This window comes from Lycorma delicatula, chromosome 8 (assembly GCF_047948215.1).
Source record: "Lycorma delicatula isolate Av1 chromosome 8, ASM4794821v1, whole genome shotgun sequence".
Lineage (NCBI taxonomy): Eukaryota > Metazoa > Arthropoda > Insecta > Hemiptera > Fulgoridae > Lycorma > Lycorma delicatula.
In genome coordinates this window covers 52,969,006-52,989,278 of record NC_134462.1, presented here as the reverse complement: position 1 = coordinate 52,989,278, position 20,273 = coordinate 52,969,006, and the positions used below count along the sequence as shown (strand labels likewise).

The 20,273-nt window shown below is 27.9% G+C and overlaps 1 protein-coding gene across 1 annotated transcript; it reads right to left on the bottom strand.

The window, feature by feature from the left end:
• Nucleotides 1–3,063: 3,063 nt before the first annotated feature.
• On the bottom strand, nucleotides 3,064–19,259 carry Trmt112 (tRNA methyltransferase subunit 11-2). The gene is made up of 4 exons (XM_075373664.1): nucleotides 19,099–19,259; nucleotides 15,021–15,122; nucleotides 9,502–9,594; nucleotides 3,064–3,877 (listed from the first exon to the last, which is right to left on the bottom strand). Exons 1-4 carry the CDS (start codon nucleotides 19,174–19,176, stop codon nucleotides 3,776–3,778), a joined length of 375 nt encoding a protein of 124 aa, XP_075229779.1. The 5' UTR covers nucleotides 19,177–19,259; the 3' UTR covers nucleotides 3,064–3,775.
• Between the last annotated feature and the right edge of the window lie 1,014 nt (nucleotides 19,260–20,273).

The following is a 20,273-nucleotide window of genomic DNA, read 5'->3' as shown; positions in this document are numbered from 1 at the left end:
TACAATTTTATTTAAGATTACACTGTATAATTTTGTTCAATAGCATTTTCTGCTCATAAAAGTAATATTTCAAATAATTTGGATTTTAATACTCATGATCATCATGCCAACTCTAGTTCATGAGTAGATTCTGTAATGTAACAAGTTGACATTTCTCCAGAAATAATTTTATCTTTAATTTTGAAAGGGTACCTTTTGTGTGTCTGATGAAATTGTGCAAAACAAAAGCTGCTTTAACAATTGCAAATGCAGTTGTCTAGTGTCATAGTAGAGGTTTGATGAATATCTCAAATTTTGATTCACTATTCCAAACTTGCAATCAACACTTTACCATCCCCTTGACAATCTGTAATTAAATATATGTTGCTCATTATCAAGTTTTATTTTGGTATGGCCGCATGAAATTTTTTTTACGTGCAAAAAGCTTGGTCCCCTACAAAATGGAAAGGAAAAGAATGGGTATCATTTGGCAAAGGTGTGGGTTTTGGAATTTACAGTTTCTTTTTATACAATAATTTTCTAGGAGTATATGACCTGAAAACAGTTTTTCCCGCATCTCCCTCTAAAATGGTTGTAAAAATTCAGTCTGCAACAATGCACTCCATTAATACGATTGAAAAAACTTTTGTATATGAAATATTCAGATTTGGATTTACAGAACTTGTTAATATGAGCATGTTTTTCATCTACAGAACCTATATCATTGGGAAGATTTCATAACTTATAGTAACATTTTGATATCTATCTCCAAATTTCCTTTGTTGGTTTCGACACATAGATTGGCTAAAAACAAAGTAAGGTTGCCATGGCACATTCTTTCACAATCAGTCCATTGCTGTCATTTCCTCTTATAAATGTATGAAACAGTGCTGAGAAAGAACCACCAGTGACTAAATACCTGTAATAAAATTAAATTTATACCTTAAAGGATGCATCACTCCCAATCTTTATTTTATTAAGAAATAAAAAAACACACAATTAACAAATTGATCCAAATCTATTTTAATCTTTTAAATTCATGTTTGTCATTTGAGTTCACGTTATGATGAGTCATTTTAGTAAGTGAACTTAGCTTACTCAGAACACAGCTAGATAATGATCACATATGCAAAATAAAAACAAACAAAAATTTCATTCCAATTAAATGCAATGTTTTCCAATCACTTAGCCCTAAATATTAAAATATTTTTCTTCCTTTTTTTTCAGCTGCTTATTGCAAAGAACAAATGGAAGAATTTACGCACAGCCTTCTCTAGAAGTTTAAAAAAGCTGCCAGCCAGAAGCGGTGTTGGTATTAAAAGGCCAAAGACTACTACTTAAATGAAGATATGCAATTTATTAGAGCTTATATGAAGTTGAAACCTCACAAACATACGTGTTACTGAAAATGAGTCATAAACCAGAGACAATACAGAAGTCAATTCAAATAGTGAAGAAAATACTTCTGAAATAAATAATTGAAATCCGTTCCCATCTACTGTCACAGAACTGACTCCTCGTCGCAGACATGAGCTCATGATGAAGCTCCACAACAAGACACAAAAAGAGCAAGATTTCTAAGGAAAATTATCAATTGGTTTTATCAGTAAACAGCATATAACCGATTCAAAATGGCTGGGGGTGGAGGCAGATAGATGTTTCATCAACTATATACAGGCAAAAAAATAGTTACATATCGATTCTAACCCTAACCTGGATTTTTTTGAAAGCTTACTGCTAAATAATACATAAATAGCTGACTGATTACCAAAAAAGATAGTTTAAAGAATTAACACTTGATCTAATTGATGTCATTTTTTGCAATGAACTTCAAAGATCAACCAACTGCATGAAGTACAAACAACTTCTCCTTCCATATAACTACTCATTGAGTAACAAAGCCATACATCTACGAGTGGAAATGTTCAAACGTTTTTTAATGAACTGCAGAGAATGATGCAAACACATCTGCAGGGAATTCTCTACAAACTCCTGAATTGCAAAATATTCAGAATTACATATCAAACTTCAGTAATTTTTCATATCAAACTGTAATATTTTCATATGTTATTATATTTACAAACAGTAATTTTTTTTAAGGAAATAAATCTGTTTCATACTTACGTGAGTATAATCGACATCTTTCTGCTGGACTTATAGCATCTCTGTAATTAGTTTTTTTTTATCTGTGGTGTAACTAACCCCAAAAGATTAAAAAAATTTCTATGGACTCATTCGGTAGCAGTTTCTAATATGCATAGGATGATTCTGTAATTCTTTTGTACTGTAATACTATATCTATTAGAAATTTTCATGAAGGATGAACCCACATATTCCATAGTTTCCTTACTTTGCTTTGCTTCTTTTTTTTCAAATATCACCATAACATCAACACTTCATCATTGTCACATAACATAATTATATAATTAGAATACTGTTCAAACAAGATTACTTTTGCTGCAACTATAGGTTTGTGGATTAATTCCGGTGTGAGATCAGGCTTGAAGTGATACTGCATGATGCTTATTGCTCATTATAAGTTTCGCGTTGTCTGTTGCTCCAGTCTGAGAGCTGCCTAGGTATTTGACCATTAATAAATTTTTCATTTTTTCAATTGTTACTGATAAGCCCTTACTTTTGAACCACACCTCATATCTTACAATATTGTGTTTTACATCAGAATTTGAAAGTACACAATTTGCAATTTTATTTTTGAAGGTGAAATTAAGAAAATCTTATTTTAATACATAAAAATGAATAACTAATGGATCAAAGTGATAAAATGTGGTTAAAATGTTATAAAAATAAATACAAAATGACTTTCTTTTCACTTAACTCGACTTAAATGTAAAATTTTAATTAATTAAAAAAGCTTATTTGGTAAAACCTTTCTTTATTAAAAAGATTACTAAAAAACTTAAAAGTTATAAAACAGAAAATACTGTTAATAGGTGGATGGAACTTACTTATTTTCTTTCCAAGTTTTTGAAAACAATATATTACTTAATTATTAGGTGATAATACTAAGGAATATACACAACTGATGGAATAAATAGTCAAAGATAAAATACAAACAATTCAGAATAGAAACAAAGAATAATTACAGAATTTAATAAAACGTAATGAACAAAATGAAGAATTTTCATGACAAATAAATAAAAAGAGAAATTTTTTGGCAGAATTAGAAGATAATTAGCATAGAAGAAAATAATAATAATAAAGAAAAGCATCAAAGCTGTAAAATAACTAATAAAGATGTATAACATTAACTGAAAATATATTTAAACCTAAAAATAACTATTAAAAACATTATGAATCTGAGTTTATAAGATTAATTACATTTAAATGAATATACAAACTCCAGAAAACTTATAAAATAAAATGATAAAACTAAAGTAAACACAGACACCCACCTTATGTGAAGTACAGAATATATAAATTATCACAGATCAATTAATTTGGTTTAAAAAAAAATTATAATAAAAACACAAAGGAAAACAACACAAATTTTTGTAAATAAAAATGTTGCTGATAATACAAAAATATTTTTTGAAATAAAACAAATTTTATATTAGATCTAAAATATCATCATCTGAAAAATAATTTTTTATAAAAGTGAATTACATTCATGATATTTTTATTTTATGAAAAATTGTATAGAATAATTTTCAACACGTTTACAAATAAAAAAAAAATGTTTTTTTCTGATGACAACATGATTTTAATCAAGAACAAACCATGTTCAAGTAAGAATTAAAAAATGTCAACAGTAATAATAAATATTATACTTAAAAAACTAAACTTCATCTTCATTGAGTAACATGTTAGGAATGCCTGATGTGATAGGGAATTTACGACCTGTTTCGGGACAAATAAGTTCACCGTTAACAACATCAACCTGAAATAAAAAAGGAAAATGTAACAATTATAAGATTAAATTTCACTAAAATAAATGATTCTTTGTAAAGGCAAAATAATACCACTAGACTGTTTTTAAGAATTTACATTATGTTATATAAAACATGTATGTAGTAATGCACTAGAATCCATTAAAATAATTTCAAATTACTGAAGTTATAAGTGTTTACTGAGAATGCATACAAATAAAAATAGATTTAATATCAACTGACAGGATTAAAGAAATAAAATTTAATTACTGATGACTAGCCAATACATGCATATAGAAATCATATCCATCCTTGTTAATCATTTAGAATAAGCTGGATGACTGCCAAGTACAGTTATAGTGTTATGATTTCTATTTTACAATGTTGGATATATTTCAGTACACAATTAACAAAGATTATTTGTGAAAACATGCCAGACTTTACCAGAAAACTGAACCAGAGGCCAACCGGACAAGTAATTAATTTTATAAAGGTTTTTTAAATTTTTCTACTAATAATAATTGCATCTAAAATATTGATTTCATATCACTGTCCCAGTATAATGACTGATCGTTACTTTGATAAAGAATGGAAGATTTTTAAGAACAAAAAGTTTACTGACACACTTCTACAGCTTTAATAATAAATATCATGACAGTTGTATAATTACAAAGAAATTTTTATTTCATACTTAAAAATTTATGTTAAAAAAAATCCAGACCGAAAGTATTAAAAATTAATTAAAATAAATAGGAAAACAACAAAGTAAAACTATTACATTATTTAAAATTGTTTGCAATGTAATATTTGAAAAACAATTATGTTTGTTTACATTCCTGAATGTACGTATCCACATGGCGCATGAATTTGCAGATATATACTCGCATTCACAAATCATCATCTAAAAATAGTAATATTTGTAATTCATCAGTTTTATTTTAATATATAAAATGATTAATATTGATTGTAAAGTTTACAAAATGAGATGTTACGTAGCAAGTACATAATTTTTGAAACCATTTATGAAAATTTAAACTTAAATTCATTAAAACCATTTGTTCTAAAATTTCACTTAGGTATTTCTGCTGAAAATATCAAATATCCACATATTTTTTTGCACATACTATTATTAGACTTTATAAATGGATAAAAACAATTTCATAACCTTTTGAATGAAAACTGCAGAAGGCACATGTTACTAAACTAATCTAACTGAATAGAACAATTTCTGAAAACCTACAATACCCTTAGAATGTAATATTCTTCACATTTAATATTCTTTATTCTTTCTAAGAATGTAATATTTTTATCCATATGTGCACAATTTACTGTTAACCTGTATATTAAATTGCCTGTCTTCTTAGGTCTTCAGTTGTGTTCTGTGTTTGTTAGTAGCATTTTACTAATACTAAGAGTGTGGATAGATGTATGTTGTAGGTTTTTATTTAGCTTAATATTGACAGGCAACATAAATCATGGTCCTTCACTACCAAAATGATGATGACTAAATGTATAGACCACATTAAATAGTGAACAAATTTTAGAGAATAAAAAAGGTAATGAAGACAGATTTTTTGAAAAATGACTCAGCCTCTGGTTGAAGGACAACAGTAATGGTGAATTCTAGAGTCACAATGATAATAATGACAATGAAACTATCATTTGTAATTAGTATTTTGAATTAGAAGGCAATTATTGTAAAAAAAACTTAGGGTGTCAGTATAGAATCCTCATTATCTGAGATTTAATTACATTTTGAAAATGTTGTACATGGCATCATTTATATACATGATATTTTTATTTTTACAGTGGATGATATACTGGTAAATTATAATGAAAATATAAAACCTGAAATTATATTGTATATAAAAAAACCAGTTATGTTCTTTTAACAGCAAACATTTTAATATATAATATTACTATTTTTCAATAGTGTATTATTATTATATTTTATGACTGCATAGGATCACTTCAGTCAGTCCATTATCCAAGTCTCTTTGAAGGGACTGTTTCGGCCTTTCGGTCCTCCCAGTACTTTTTCATATATTCCAATCTTTGTGCCCTTTCTAGTGTTGAAAATGTTCGTGTTGTCAGTTTTTTCTTGTGAAGCGAGTGTTTTTGTTCTTGATTTTCTTGTTTAATTTTTTTCATATCAGCGGTGTCTTTTGGTGTAAGATCAATTTCCTTCAGATCCTCTCTTACTTCTCTGATACATCTGCATCCTGTCTTGGTATTTTTCAAGTCAAGATTGTACTATACTAGCTGTTTCAGAAGTCTTGAATCTTCTTGCATCTTCATGATATGTCCATAGAATCCTAGTCTCCTCTAATGCATGGTATCAGTGATGGATTCTAATTCTTTGTACACGACTTTGTTGGGCACAATCCACCACTGTTTGTCTTTCTAACACTTTTTATTGATGCAGGTTCTTCTACTTTTTCTTTAGATTTTCTGGAAACCATCTGTCTTTGATTGTTCATTCAGGTGGAGGAGTGTTTCTGCTCATAAGTAGCTTCTGGTTTTATAACTGTCTTGTAGTGTCTTATTTTTGCATTTATTGATAGGCATTTTTATTGCAATTGTACAAAGTTAATTTTTGAGCTTTAGCTAGTCTGTTTCTTCTTAAATGGATTAAGGTTTTTTTTTCATTTAGATTGTTATTATTTCTTTAGGTATTTAAATTGAGTTACAATTTTGATTTTATTATTGTTTATGTTTACTTCTTTTAATCACGTAGGTTTTTGGGTCATAATTTCTATCTTTTCAAATGAGGTCAATTGAGGAAAATTTTATTTTCAATGGTTTGAAGTTCTAATATCTGTGTTTTTAGCAATATAGTGTATAAAATATTGATAAATAGTATATTTTCAAATATTTTAATCAATATAACATCTACAATACCTTTAATTTTTACTCCAGTGCACTTGTGTACACACATATGCAAAATTACAGATTTTTTTACTTCTGTAAATCATGATGATACAACTAAACAGTTCTCCTACTGCATAAATAGACCTTTAATGGAAATATTTCCAATTTAGTTGGAAGTTATGTAGTAGTTGTAATTATATAGTAAATAGTTGCATCACAGTATGTTTCTGACTATTAAAAAGGATCAAAGAAAAAAAATATATTGATATTATAACTGTAAGCATCTGTATGATCCCTTAACAAAATGATACATATTTTTGAAAACGCATCTAAGAAAACAATTAACATCAGCATAAAATGATACTTCGTATAAAAGCCTAAATTTCTTAACCATTAAGGGTAAATAATGATGTAAATTACATGAAAGGCTGAATGACTGGAAAGCAGAAGTCATTAAAATTTTTTTTTTAAATTAATATTTTAAAGGTTTGTTCAATAACAAGAATATCTTAAGAATTCAGACTTTCCTTATAATCTGTCTTTATATAGTTAACAGGACCAGTATAACGAATGAGGGTAATGGATTTCTTCCAATTAAGAAGAAAGAATGAGAAAATAATAACAATGAAAGGAATTCAGAAGGAATTAAAAAGGAACCTTTGCTCAGGCTAACAGGTCCATTTAAAAATCTGTCCATTGCAATATAGACAATGGCACCTCCAACAGCTGCTGTCCGACGAGAAGGGTTACTGAACCAGAATAGGAATTTATGGGAAAATGTAAGAGCGTGGATGATGAGAGTTATTAAACTTCAACAGTTTAGGAATGAGGCGGGTATTGTTCTGCAGGCCAGGAAATATAAATACTACCAGGACTAACAGGAACAGTTAGTAGTTAAGCGACTAATTCTGTAAATGGATCTGCAAGGCTGTGTTTGGCATGTTTGTGATAACGGTGAGTAGTTCTGTGAGGCTGAGTTCAACGCAATTACGGTGACGGCAATATTAGTAAACATGTAATAACAACAAATGAAGAGTACATCACGAGCATTCCATTGTGGACAGTGCTTGAATGCAGGAAGTTGTTCATTGTTATTGGTAAACAGTAAAATAATAATATTTGCAGAGAACTGGATTGTATGAACTTTAGATTTTTCTAATCTTATCTTATTGTTAATGCAATATTAGGTATGAATACTAGCAGTGTTTATGTTTTTAGTGGATTGTATTGGATTATAATTCTTATAATTCAACTGTCTTTAAAGAAATCTTGTACTTATGTGAATTATTGTTATTACTGTTAATACTATTATTATAACTATATTTATTTTATTTTCTATGTTTTTACAGTAACAAATTGTATTTATAAGAAATTTTTAGTTTGTTAGTCTTTCAATATCTGCGTCAAGTTGCAAACATACAACAATACGTTAACTGGTACGACATAAAACCAGTAAAAATTACACAAAAAAAAAATCTATAACATAAATAAAAATTTACTAAAACTAAAATTCCACAGCACTGTTCTTGAATTATTACTTCTTTTGAATGATTAATTAAGCACAACAAGCATTATTGCAAATTCCTAACTTTAATACCAGTTCCCGTTATGCTTCTGGAATAATTCAGATCTGACTAAAGCAACTATTACTCTCCTAACTGATCCAAAATCATTCTTAAAAAAAAAACTAACTATATTAAGCTAAATTAATTTTTTATATCAGAAAAAAATGAATTATAACAATTTTAACCATATCATTTACTATTTTTTCATGTTGTTGGATGATAATATCATTAAAAAAAGAGGCTATTTCACAGAGTAGTATACAAAGCTGATTATTTCATTATGTTCTCCACTATTTTGTGATGCATGGTATTAGATTATTTTTTGTCTTTATTTTTATTAGTATTAGAATTTTTAATCTTTTGTTTAGATATTGATCTAAATATCTGTATTATAATTTTAAATTGAGGTATTTCATTGTTTTTTACATTCATATCTGATTTGAGTCTTACAATTTTAACTGATTTTATTAAATTTTACTTTATAGGTTGTATTTGTAGTGTATACTATGTTGTGAGGTTTATATTGAGATTTTCTGTAAAATTTTAGTCATTCATTTTCTTGATCATTAAAAAGTTTACATTTTAATTCAGTTTAGTTTTTTATTATCTTTTTTATCTTACTTTTTTTTTGTTCACCACATAGTGAAGAACACTAATAAAAGAAAGGCAGTGCTACATATTTATGACATACATGAACAAAATATGTAATAAACTAAATTTGAGATGAAATTTTCAAGATGTACATACAATTGGTTGCTCTTTCACTAAAACAGATGCATATTATAGTAATAATTGCTTCAATTAGCTTGTGACTATAAACTTAATTTTTTTATCATTTCAAACTTTGTCAAAGTTTACTTAAATTCAAAAAAAATTGATTACATAAAAATAAAAATACAATTAACGAAAAAATAATCATGTAATTTTATCAAATAGTAATAGAAAAATATATTTAAAAGTAGCTAAAAAAAACTGTGTGGGTTAAAAGGATTAATATGTTCTACTTAGTTTTAACTGTATTTAATAATCATACTTTAATTATTTGGATTTAATTAACACCAATGGTTTAATTAACTTTATATCAAGATTAATTTAAGTTGAACCTGGACAAGCTAAAAGTGTGTGGCACAGTTGTGCAATCTTAAAAGAAAACAAAATAAATAATATAATAAAGCAAAAAATTAATTTAAATCACATACCTCAAGCAAGACATGATGAACTTTCTTTAAGAAATCTTCATTGTTTTCATAATCATCAACAGGAGCTTGAGGTAGTTCACCAACATGTCCCAGCTGTATAAAAAATAAGTTATGTTAGCTATCAAGATGCTCATACAGCCATCAGTGCACAAAGAGCATGAGAAGATAAAAAGGATCACTGAATAACTATATCCACCAAATTTAATAAAGAAATATCTACATCATTTGGAATAATGCATTCATTCCAATTGTAAACATTCCTACTGCTCTTTCTTGGCTCTTCCGTCCAAATGGATAATTATTTTAGGGATTAGGAATGCTTGGCATGCCCTTTAACATTTTGTTACACTTGATTTTTCAGTCACACCCAGAAAGTTACAAAATTATCCGCAGAGTAGGCAGAGCAACTGATTGATTAATAGAGTTCGTAGAAACACCTTCCACTTGTCTTTTCAGAAAAAAATCTTTCATATGAGATACAAATAAGAAATATAAAAGGTTTAATATACCCCCTGAAATTAAAATTTCACAAAATTAATTCCTAAAATAACATACAAGCTATATAATTTTATGATCATTTGAATCATTTTGCCATCAATACCAAAATTATTGTTTTTTTTATACAACACGTCAAATGCTTTCTAAGTCTGTGAAAACAACAATGATTTTATTTTTTGATAATCTCAGAGCTTTATTTGTTGTAGAAATTAATGTAAATATATTATCACTAAAATGTTTCCCTTTTCCTAAACTCAGTCTGATGTCAGGTACTAATTTTTTCTCTTCCACTCAGTCCATTAATTTGATATAAAACATATTCATAGCACTATTTAATTAAAATAAATTCCTCTATAATTTTTTGAGTATCTGATAACCACCACCCTTTTTAAGTGCAGCATAAACATTTTATTTTTTTATACAATTTGTAGTAATAATTCTTCTAACTAAATTGAAAAAGTTTTGCATTTGCGGAGACCAATAAAAACTGATTTTTTTTTTAAACATTCATTTGGAATCAAGTGTAGGCCAACTGCTTCACTGATTTTAGATGCCTTAATAGAAGGTTCAAATTTTCTTACATAATTTCAGAATCAAAATGTGGATTACAACAACGAAAGTAAAAGTCTTAAAACACAATTTTTTTATAAGTATGTCTTCCCATTGTTTTATTGAAATTGCATTCTCAATTCTAAGTTTAATTCTAAATTTCTTAATAGTAGAACAGAATTCCATAGGGTATTTTGTTTCCCATTTTTATTAATGTTTTCGTAAAGAAACCACTCCCTAGATCTATTTATTACTTTTTCAATCCTCTTTTTTTGTAAACAAGTATTTAATCAAAAACTATTTTTAAACAAATTTTGACTAGCTAATTTAAACCATTCTTAGTTTTCCTTTTGTATTACAATAACTGCTGCTAAACCATGGTTTATTAAAATTTTTAATTTTGTTTTTATGTTCCAATAAAATTACAGTTCTCTTTCAAATGTATTATGAAATATTTCATCCCATACGTTTACATCCTTCTTAAAATCAAAATTACAATATGATGTGTCAATAACTGCCCCAAGAATATTTAAATTAGTTTCACTTAAGCCAATGTAACAGTATTACTTACATTTTCATTTAATATCACACGGTTAGAAAAAAATGAAACAATTTAAGTAATAATGTAGTTCCATAACCTCAAAGTGTTACAAGACATTAACACACAAGAAGAAAACCCTTAACAAGTTGACAATGCTAGCACCTATACGACCCAAGTAACCTTAGCCAGATTATCACTCAATGATTGCCATCACACACTATCACACTTGAATTCTCCACAAATTCCACTAGCTGTTCCATCCTTTTATTATTATTAGTACAATCTAGAGTCCTGTTCTACCGTATAATTAGCTTCAAACAATTCCTCATCTAATTTGTTTCAATAAATCGATTCCAGTATTCAATAATATGTCTGACAACAATAATATGTCAAGTGTAATTTGTAAAAAGACTATTTAAAATCTTTTGAAATTTTTTCTATCAGGAAATATTCTTCTGAACCTGGTTTCCAATAGAGTATAAAATAATACTTTCAGATTTAAATTTAAAAAGAATACTAATAAATATTGATTACAAATTAGGATTTCTTTTAACAAACTTTCTTAATAAAAAAAAAACATCAGTCCAATATTTGGAACTGCCAGGAAGAAAGTCAAAATCACTGAAAGAAAACTGTCTATAATTACTATCATTGTTAATTATGTTTCTATTAAACATATATATTGAAATTGGCAAATTATTTTTATCATCAGAAGAAAGATTTAATTGTCTTCTTGAATAAATCAATTGCAAAAAATTCTGTATCAATAAACTGCATAAATTGAGAAAAGGAGTAATTTTTGGTAATTTCAGTTAAGAGTTATAAGATAAGATGTAGTGCAGTCAATCTTTATCACCTTTTTACAGAGCAAGTCAAAAGTATGGAAGCCCTTCAATACCTTTAAAACTGTTCCAAATAGAATATTGTAACTTTCTGAATAATGTATCTGTCAACTACTTTATTTTTTGACAAGAAACAGAATTTCAGTACCTTCTTGTGGGGGGGGGGGAAGGGATGACAAAGGGTTGTAACTCATATACTTTAAATGGTAACACCATTTATGTGATATAGCATTTTAAGGTCTCTTTAAGACAATAAAAATGGTATAAATAAAAAGTTGGAATGATGTCTATACCTAAAATAGCATCAAGAAAAGTTTGGAATTTGAAAATTATTAAATTTAACAAGTTCAAATAATAAAATTAAATAAAAATAAATTCATTTAATTAAATTTTATAAATTTAAAAAAGATAAAAATGCTTATTTTTGACACAAAAAATTATTTTTGTTCCAATTTAATGAGTAAATAAATAAAAATATTGTCACTTAATCATGCTGATCGGCTAATCATTGATGGTCTCTTACCATTGTTACAAAAATGATGCTGACTTCATTGTTGTGTAATATTTTATTTAGAATAATTCATTACTCTACTGTAATTTCCTATAAGAATTTATTGTGATCGGTTGGCTATTTGATTTTGTCTACCTCTCTCTACCACTTTTGTTATTTACATCTTTTTAACCTTTTTTGTAATTGATTATACTGAATTAATTCTTTCTGTGCTACCTGCTAACATTGGTTTCAACACGTCACTTCGTGAGAAGAGGATCACATTTTTAATGATAAGGGGCTAAGGTGATAAGAGTTAGGTTGTATAATGTAGTTTGTGAATTGTTCATTACAATATTTAATAATCATAACCCTACTTCACAAGGTACAGAATCAAAAACCATCAAAAGATTTGAAAAAACAGGGAGCATTAATAACAGGGGAAAACCAGAGAGGCCTAAATATGCATAAAAAAATAACACATCGTTAGAGATAATGCAAGAATTTATTGAGAATTCTCATTCCTCGACTTGAACAGCAGTACAGGAACATAAGATTAGCCAAAGTTCAGTGAATCGAACATTAAAATGTGAAAATTTCAAATCCTTCAAAATTCGTTCTGTGCAAGAGATGATGAAGATGACTACAATCGAAGATTTTGCTTGAGTCCAGCAAAATTATTGTGAACAATACTTGTGCAGATCCTAATTTATTAAACAACAGTTTTTAATGTTGAGGCCACATTTTTTTTAAAAGGCAATGTAAATTACCATAATTGTCAATACTGAACTGATATTACACACTGGTATTGAGGCACATATAGAGTATATCCAGGAGTAATACCTTATAGTGGTTCCAGAGACTAAAACAGAAAAAGAGAGGATAGAAAATGAGCTAATGGAGACAGTATATCCAGTCAAAGTAAATGTATGGGGAGGTATTGTTGGTGGATGATTAATAGGGCCTATATTTTGATGGAAATTTAAATATAGTGGAATATGAGGCTTTGCTTCTGAACTACATCGTTCCAAACTTTCAAATCATTGTTTTCAACAAGAAGGTGCATTTTTTCCTGGGAGATATACTGGCCAAAGCGGTCATATAGAATGGTCAGCAAGATCATCCAACTTGTCACCATTGGATTACTTTTTAAGGGGGCCAATTAAAATTATTATCATAATAAGCCCCAAGATATCCATGTTTTACAAAAGAAAAACATGCTGTGCTGCATCTCAGCATGTTTGCTGCAACAACTTATTTAGCTCAAAAAGCTTAAATAAGCTCAATTTAGCTTAAAAGCTCAAAAAGGGAAAAGGTTCAATAAGAAAATGGGAAACAAAGTTAACCTTACTTTTTCAAATATGTTTGGTAAGGGATCCTCATAATTATTCATGAAAGTAGGATTTCATTTTTTTTTAGCAATTCATAACTTGCAATTTCTCTCCAATAAAAAAGTATAGTGCATTGGTTTGTTTGCTGTTTTTGCTCACAATTTTGAACAAAGCACACAAATGATTTATACTTCTTGATATGAACAATTTATCTAGTTATATTTGTGTTTTGAGGATAAAAAAAGAAAACATGGAGTTAGAGCTGTGTTAAAGAATCACAACTCAAGAAATAGCTAAAAATGTTCAGAATTTTGAAGCTTTTCATTGTAAAAGTTTTTGTTGTTGTTAGTATGCTAAATTCATGAATGTTATTTAGTTACAGTTGGCAAAAACATTTAACCAAATCATGTGTAATGAAACATAAACCATGTATATTTTTGCAGTGAGCCAGCCATAGGCCTGTATTTTTTCTAGTACTTTTAACATTATAGTTTTCACGAACAAAAAAATTTTAATGGGAAAAGTAGTAGCATTTTTATAATTTTACTATGATGCACCCAAATAAAAAATAAAACATACTGAAAAAATGAAGAAGTAGAAAACAATAATTAATTTTGAATATCACACTACTATCTAGAAATGAAAAACATATCAAACGGAATACATCAATACAAAACTTAAGTACTTACAGAACTGATGCTACCTTTTGTATACTGGGTATAATGAAATGATTGTGTGGGTTAATTATACTTCTGAATTGGTTAACACAATTAAAGATTTTTGTTTGCTGGAGCAAAAAACGATTACTAGTATAAAATATTTTGAGGCCATCAAAATGTTAAATAAAATTAAAGTATTAGTTTACATAAATCATTTATCATAATATCATTTATGTGAGCTTACACAATATCATTTATAAGTACTTGTTTTAAATATGTATCCTCCACTAAAACTAAGGATTATTAAGAAACATTTAGAGCATTTACAGTTATTAATCAGAAACTCCTGAATAATTATCAAATATTCTCTCCTAAAGCAAAATCATTACTTACTATAATTTTATTGTTATAAGTTATAACAAATTTTGTTAAAGATATTTTATGTTATGTTATTGCAACACAAATGCAATTTTTTAATAATTTTTATCTTACTTTAAAAAAAAACAAATTAGTAATAAGGCTTGGAAAATTTTATAAAAATATTGAATGAATGATGTTATTTTTAAATTTACTTTTGTTGAATTATATCAAAATTCAAATAAATCTTACTCCATCAGCGGCATTCCATAAAGTTCTCCAATCCAGCTTAGGAATAATTCTTGCAACAAACTCCATGTTAAAATCAACTTCAGAAACTTTCACATCTTTTGCCTAAAAAACAAAAAAAATTTCAATATCAGTAAACAAAATTCCTTGAAAAAACCATCATAAAAAGATACACATTGAAAAAAATTAATTTATTTTATAACAAACACATTTTACGCAAAATATTATACACTAAAACACATCATTTTAAAAGATAAGAATAATAGATTTAAATATTCATTTTTAATAAACGATAAAATCATCATTTATTAAAAAATTACAGATATTTTCATTTTAATACAAAGAACAAATACTGTGGTTAATTGCGGAATGAATATAAGATGAATGAATATTCCCTCAATTATAATGGCACATGCTTCATATTCTGACAAAATTTTTGGATGATCATTCCACTTAACTGAGGCTCAATAATTTCACATAATACACCAAATATTCTCTTTAAGTTCAGAACTATATATTTATGGTTAGTTAATAGGAACATGAGATTTTACGGACTCAACAGAGGATTCATATAACAAGACCTTGGTGACCAGCTCTACTGACTGTTATGTGAGATGAGACAGGCAAGAAATTTTTCTCGCAATAAATCAGTTGTTTAGCCTGCAATATAACCAACTGCACTATCTTGCTGAAATCACATATCATCCTGATCCACATCATCAATCATGGCAACAAAGGTTACATATTGTTATGGTAATGTTCGGTATTTACTATTACTGCATATCCAGCTTCATCGTTTTCAAAAAAGTACTATCCAATCAATCCACCAATGAGAAGTTTATTATGAATTCAACCTCTCATAAATCATCATAAGCTTCTTTGTGACCTAAATCCAACAATTTTGTTTTTACATACACTTGAAAGTGAATTTTTATGTTATCACATAAAAATAAACGATATTATGACAACAAAAAAGATTATCAGGTTTGTAAACATTTCTCTCTTACATATTAACATGATTTTACTGTTTGAAATAAAAGTTAATATTCATGTTTGTATTTTTTTGAGAACAATTTGGGTATGAATGAATTAAATGTATATTTAATATAACAGCAACAGCGATAAGAACTAAATTTTTGAAAATGATTTTGACAAAGATCCAGGTCTACTCAAAATTTACTATAGTCAAAAAAAATGAAATTTTGTTTAATCTACTAACAAAAAAATTATGAAGTCTTGAAAATGAAATAAAGATTTAAAAATAAAAAATTGCAATACTTTATTATTGGCTGATTATCTGCAAATGACCAGCCAAACATCTGTCTTTCAGTTTTTTCTTTTTATTATTAGCCTTCAACCATCGCACTCAGAGATGGTTTTATTTACAACTAAAATGTAATCATAAGACTGGTTGTATGAACCTGATACACCCGCCATTCAGATAGTCATCAATATCATATGTTTCTGAATTGAATTAAAAAAACTCACTGGTTCATTCAAATATTTAAATGAAGTTTTTGAAACTGAATTATATTAATTTCTTTGACTTTTTCTTGATATTTTCAAAAATATTCAGTAGTGTGTGGTAAAAAATCTATAAATCATTCCAAATGAACTGAAGATCAATTGTATGACATTAATGAGTATGTGTCGTTTGAAATGAATAATTTAATTAAATGTGATGCCTTATGGTACACATGGGCTTTATACATCTATGTAAACACCCAAGTCCATGTGCTATGCACAGGTTTAGGGCTCAAAGTGACCTTCAGCTTTATAAACTTCACATTTTAATTCAACTTTGAAGAGATGGGTATGGTAGATTGTAGAATCAATAAATGATTTTAATTTCATCCTATAATTATAATCTTACCCTATAACATAAGAGAAAATAAGCTAAATTAAACCAATAAATGCAGTAAGTACCATAAGTTGTCCATTCTGTTAACTAAACCAAACGTGTATGATGTATAAAGTGAAATAGCAAAATTTCTCAAATTATGTGGAGTAGTTCTGTACTGGACTAGCCAAATGATCAGTATTTAATAAAAAAAAAAAAAAAAAAAAAAAAAAAAAAAAAAAAAAAAAAACCAGAGTTGGGAGATAGAGAACCGATGTTAGAGGTACTGACATAGTAATATATAATTACGCAAGGTTATTGCTATTAATAAATCTAGCACTAGATCAGCACTGAAATATGGGATACCATACATACTGCAGCCAAGAATAGGCAAGACAAAATTAGATATGGTACAGAACAATAATGAGAGGCAACCTTAAATCAACATCCGTAACAATAACAGCTACGAAGAATTAGGCAGAAATTGAACTACTGGTGTACAAAAGAGATAGATTGCCCTAAAATTTTGGGAGCGAAATAAGGACATTTATAATGAGGTTTTTTTAATCATAATGAATGACCTCATATCACAAAATTAATTAATTCTTGTTGAACCAGTTAAAAATTCTTGCTTAACTTAGGGGGGAAGGTAGACTAATGACTAACACTGTAAACAACTCGTATCTTTTTATATAAATATACAAGGATATTACAGCCATTCATAGATGATAGGGGTATTTAAAGTATAATCTGGTTAAGCAACACATTTTAAACGAAGATGAAGCATTCATAAAATCAGTACATAGTACTAGTTATAACTGTGAATTTAATATATAGCATATAGTGAACTGTTATGTTTTAAATGTACCTTTGAATGGAAGTGAAAAATGCATACTAGAAAAAAGAAAAGCTGGAAGCATTTGAAATACAAATGTATGAATATGAAGGAAATTGGGGAAGATTAAATGAATCAACAAAGTGAAAAAAATAAATGAGTTAATGAAAATAGACGTTTAATCAAAACAATTCAGAATAGGAAAGCTAACTGATTGCGACATATCATGACAGAAGGGCTGATTAAAAATTGCTAGAAGGATCAACAGAGAATGCCATAATGGGCCAGAAAAAGTGTATAAATTACACATAATTTTAAAGGAAATGGGAACTATCAGGATCTTGGAAATGTAGCTGTGAAAAAATAAATAATGGCGACAAACATTGTGCAAGAGACTTGCCTCAAAACTACTGAATTTCAACTTGCTTAATAAAAAACGGCTATTCAAGGATACATAAACAAATTGTTTCAGCTGTTTTGTTTATATAGTTTAAGCTGCATGTACTTTTACATGTTTTGCCGATTACATATTACGGATCTCATTCTGAACATTACCCTGGATAATCACATTGTATACTTAACTTATAATACAGCATTAATACAGAACAGCACTTATGATCATAAAAAGCAATAATAGATACAACTAATTTACAACTTAAAGGTTGTAGGGTTAAAGTAATTATAATAACTAAGTGATAATATAGCAGACAAAGGCTTGAAACATCTCTGAATTACTGGTTTTGTTAATACAGATATTAAGGGCAAATATTAAATGTAATTTTTGTCTATATCAGTGTAAATCATTAATAGTGTTATTAAATCAACCAGTTCAAATTCATTTAATAGTAGCTGAAAATTTTATTGAGGCTAATGATTATTTATGTTGAAACTAGAAATGTTAGTTTCATGAAAGTGAACCTCCATGATATCTAATCTTCGGTTGGCATGTATTATTATACGTTATCAGTCTTTATCTTTATGTGATAATCACACCAAAAGATACTGGCAAACAAAAAGAAAAGAAAAATGATGAATCCAAAAACCATGCAGATTATATTGAAATTAATCCAAATCCAATATTAGCAAATGGAACATCTACAAACTAAACGAGATCACAATGCGAAAATTTTAATTGGCATCACTCGCACGTGTACGTTAATGCTGAACAGGTAAAATTACTACGTTTAAGGATCGCTAGTAAAAAATACTGATAATATTACCCCGTATAATTTTGGGTTTTTTTAAAATTTAATAGCAATATTAACAAATATTAAAGTGTTTACAACAGGAACTACTGAAGAGTACAGCAAAAATAGGTAAAGTAATATTACGTCCTGGCTCAGGCGAGTACTGCCGTGTTTACATAACCTAGCATAATATAAAAAATGGTAAAATATCTAACTTACAATAATACCAAGAGGATATCCAACGTTGACACCTTTCAAGCAACGTGATGTTAATAAATTATGAGTCAGCAACTTCATAGTGATATGTTTTTAAGTCCACCAAAAAATACAGTAGATCACGTCACGACCCCCTAAACATCAAAGTTACCCCATTCAATGTAGTTAACTCTTTCAACTATCGAAGCGCTAGTTATAACCTTGCCTCCTCCAGCCACATTTAAAATTTCTTTAGCCGACTAAAAGAAGTTATCAATTTATGTCGTAAACATGAATTAAAGTATAATTTCGTAAAATATTGCCACAAGCGTCATAAAACTAACAGAAAGTTAATTAAGAAATTTAGAATTATATTTTATCCTTGCCTACTTCTTAAATCATAAATAAAGAAAACACTCATAATAAAATTAAAACATATAACGTTTAGAATTGTGTACATTTAACAGTTATCAAAATCAACTAATTACTAATTATTTTTAATGAATAATTTATTACTACAGGCCTGATGTTATGCATTGATAATGATGTGACTCGTGAAAAATGTCATACGTGACCATAATTGAAAACAAATTTTCTGCTTAAAAAGTTTTATCTAAGTAGACCTGGTTTTTTGTAACCAGATAAAGATAAACAATCTTGGTTTTGTATTTTTGTAAAATTTTAGGTATTCAGTTTTTTAATCTTGCCATCAGTTCAGTCACTTGTACGATTGATAAGTATCATTTTATACTTAACTTGTGAAAACTAGTCATTCTGGTTAGTGCTCTAACATGTACATATGCACATAGGATTTTCAGATGCATTGTCATGCTTACATGGACAAAAATTTATCCATACTAGCTGATCATGATGATGTAGGGGGGAAAATATACTATCATAAAATCAGAGTCATTATGTCATAGACATTATAGTAAGTTGGCCTTCTTTAATTTCTCAACTGATATTTTATTTTGACAGTTAATACCAAAATTGAAAAGAGACTACCAGTTAATAAAAAAATAATATTATATGCAATCCTATCTGTTGTTCATGGTTTTGCTAATTGCAGGTTTAATTTTATTGCTCTTGGATACATATATTTTTAACAGTATATGAATTTTATTTATGCTGTTAACAGTAAAAAACATAGTTAAAATTTACAATATAATAGAATTGTAGAGACTTGTATAATACAAGTC